A 2,721-nucleotide genomic window follows, 5' to 3' on the forward strand; every position below is an offset into this window, starting at 1 on the left:
CCAAAATCAAACATATTTTGCTCAAGTAAATAGATTTTTAACTCAGGATTTATAATCAACAAGAAAATAAAGTTCAAAAACTAAAAAAAAACCCTACTGGGTAACTCTTTGGTTAGGTTATATAAGTATCAGCAACTTCTAAGTTTAGGACTCAAAACAGTTCAATAAACTGCCAGTTAAGAATAAATGTTATAATCTTTATAAAATCCTTTGCATGTTCTTATGTACTATTTTTCTTTTATGTGCATGTACTCAAGTGGATGGTACAAACTTCCCAACTTTCAAATCATAAATGATTAGGTCTGTTCCTCCCTTCCCACCCCTCCTGCCTTCCTTCCTCCCTCCCCACCCCCCTACCCCAAGTCTTAAGAGCTAAGGTCCTACTGCCATTCAGTGCCATTCATACTTGGGCTTTGCTAATGCCCACGACAACGTGCATTACTACCCAGCTCCATTCAGACACTGTCGGGTGACTTCCCCGCAGTGCTTGGTGATCTGGGCTGTCTTGCCCTTGTCAGAGGCAGTGCTCTTTCTCCCTCGTGCCAATAATGGCTGTGATGTCAACCAGTCCAACCCAAGGGCTTCTGACAGTGAGCTGAGGAAAAAGGGTGCCTCCTCAGGCTAGAGGGTAACTTTCTACAAGTTTCAGCCACAGGTGAAGACCTTTATTTCGACGTGGAGAAGATACAATTCTTCGTTGTGCCAGCACTAGATTCTTCTCCTACTTCTACCTGTAACTTCTTGAAACTTTATTGAAGTCACTGAACTGCCTCCATGGGATCCTAATTCCAGGTCCAGAGTCTTCCAACCAGCCTTTTAAAACTCTACCTTTAAAGAAAGCTAAAAGACTGTAATGACCTTTTAAAACACTATTCTCAGGCAGTGTTATCAATTCTGATTTCTTAAACTCGAGTGAGTCATAAGGGCTTGAGAAGATTTCAAGGAATCTTCTACACACTGGACAAGGTCCGATCAGGTTCTCAACAATTCGATCCTTCCCAGGTACTTGGTGACTTTGTGGCCACACTGCCCCTCTAGATCAGACTGAAGCAAGCAATTGGGGGCAGGCAAGGAACAGGGGAAACATGGGTGGAGGGTACATCTGGGCTCTCTCGGTTATAGTGAGGACCAAATACGACAAAGAAGCCAAGAGGATTTGTGGCTCCAGGTTCTGAAGTGGGGGACAAAGGGATCTAGCCCAACTACTGGAGGAAGGGAAAAGAGGAACGGGAGAACAAGGGTGGGGAGGGAAGATCTATTATCCTCCTCCGGGGAAGAGAGGAGGGGGAATGGGTGAGCTCGCGAGGGAGCCTGGGGGCCTCACTCCCTGCAGAAGACGTACTCGGTGTAGCTGGTCCAGATCTTGTCCTCGCTCTGGTCGGTGCTGCTGGCGAAAGCGCAGGTGCCCGTGGAACTGCACGCTACCATGTGGAAGCCCGATTCCGACAGCTTGTCAAAGGCCTGCTCCAGGAAGTTGAACTTGAGGTAATAGCGCGAGGTGTAGCGCTCCGGAGGCCGGTCGGGGTCCCGACTCTCGTTCAGGGTATCCCCGAAAACCTCCTTGGCCAGCGACGTCTTGCCGCACACGGTGATGCGCGCCACTCGCCGGAACTTGGCGTCCGCCTGCGCGTCCCGCCCAATAGTGTAGGACCCGCGGTAGCCGATGGTGATGTAGCCCGAGCGCCGGCTGCCGTCCAGCGACTGGGACGGCGTGAGCAGCGGGCCCGCCGCGCCCCCGGACGGGCTGCGGCTCGCCAGCTCCAGCGTGGGCGACGGCGCCCCGGCCGAGGCGCCCTCCTGCTGCTCGGGATCCGTGTAGCCGAGCGACAGCAGCTCGTCGCCTAGCGAGCCCTCCTTTTGCACACCGCGCCGCGCGTGCGGCGGCGGCCCGGGGCCAGGCTGCTGGGGCGCCCCGAGGCGGCGCACGAGCTCTGGCAGCTCGAAGTACTCGGCCTCGCGCTGCAGCCGGCTGCGCTCAGGGAAGTAGTCGGGCAGCACGAGCTGCAAGTCCCGCAGGTAATCCAGGATGTAGCGGAAGAGGAAGCCGTCTCGGTCCAGAAAGAAGCGGCCTTTGCTGTCCCGGGCCAGCTCCTGCGGCTGCTGCTGCGTGAACATGCGCCAGAGAAGCGAGTCGGGCACCGACACCACAGTGCAGCGCCGGGTCACATACACCTGGCCCCCCACGTTCAGCTCCACGATATCTGGGAAGAGCGGCGGCTCCACCGAGGACGACGAAGAACCGCTGCCGCCTCCGCCGCCCCCGTTGGGTAACCCGCGGGTGCTGTCCGCCAGAGCCATGGCCGAGAAGTGGCCGGGCTGGGGTAGTGGCAGAGAGTGGAGCCGCGCGCAGGGGCTGCAGCCGCCTTTTCCGGACGCTCGCTCAGCCCTGCTCCGCGACCGCCGCAGCCAAGAGCCGAGCGGTGCGAGCGCGCAGCCGTGCGCCCTCCGGAGTCCCGAAGCGCTCCTCCCGCCTCGCCCGCGCGCTCCAGGCGAGTGCTGGGTCGCGGCCAGCGCGCGTCTTAAGTAGAGCCGCCCGCTCTGCGCGGTGCGCAGGAGGCGTGGGCGGCAGCGGAGCGGCGGAGCCTCGCTCCCGGGGCGGGAGGGGGATGGTGGAGCGGAGAATCGATTTGCATCTTAAACGCTGACGCCGCGCCCCGCTGCTGGCTCCACCCAGGCTCGCGCGCGCCCGGGACGACCCGACTACTCGGCCTCGTTCCTCCT

At 58.0% G+C, this 2,721-nt stretch overlaps 1 protein-coding gene across 1 annotated transcript; it reads right to left on the reverse strand.

Moving 5' to 3' along the window:
* Window positions 1–1,065: 1,065 nt before the first annotated feature.
* KCTD12 (potassium channel tetramerization domain containing 12) lies at window positions 1,066–2,448 on the reverse strand. Its single transcript, XM_039886897.1, has one exon. The coding sequence runs from the start codon at window positions 2,296–2,298 to the stop codon at window positions 1,321–1,323; it is 978 nt and encodes a 325-aa protein (XP_039742831.1). The 5' UTR covers window positions 2,299–2,448; the 3' UTR covers window positions 1,066–1,320.
* Window positions 2,449–2,721: the final 273 nt, after the last annotated feature.

This window comes from Pteropus medius, unplaced genomic scaffold (genome assembly GCF_902729225.1).
Source record: "Pteropus medius unplaced genomic scaffold, Ma_sr-lr_union100, whole genome shotgun sequence".
Lineage (NCBI taxonomy): Eukaryota > Metazoa > Chordata > Mammalia > Chiroptera > Pteropodidae > Pteropus > Pteropus medius.

Coding starts and splice junctions, on each gene's coding strand:
- KCTD12 (XM_039886897.1), bottom strand. CDS start 2,298: ATGGCTCTGGCGGACAGCACCCGCGGGTTACCCAACGGGGGCGGCGGA.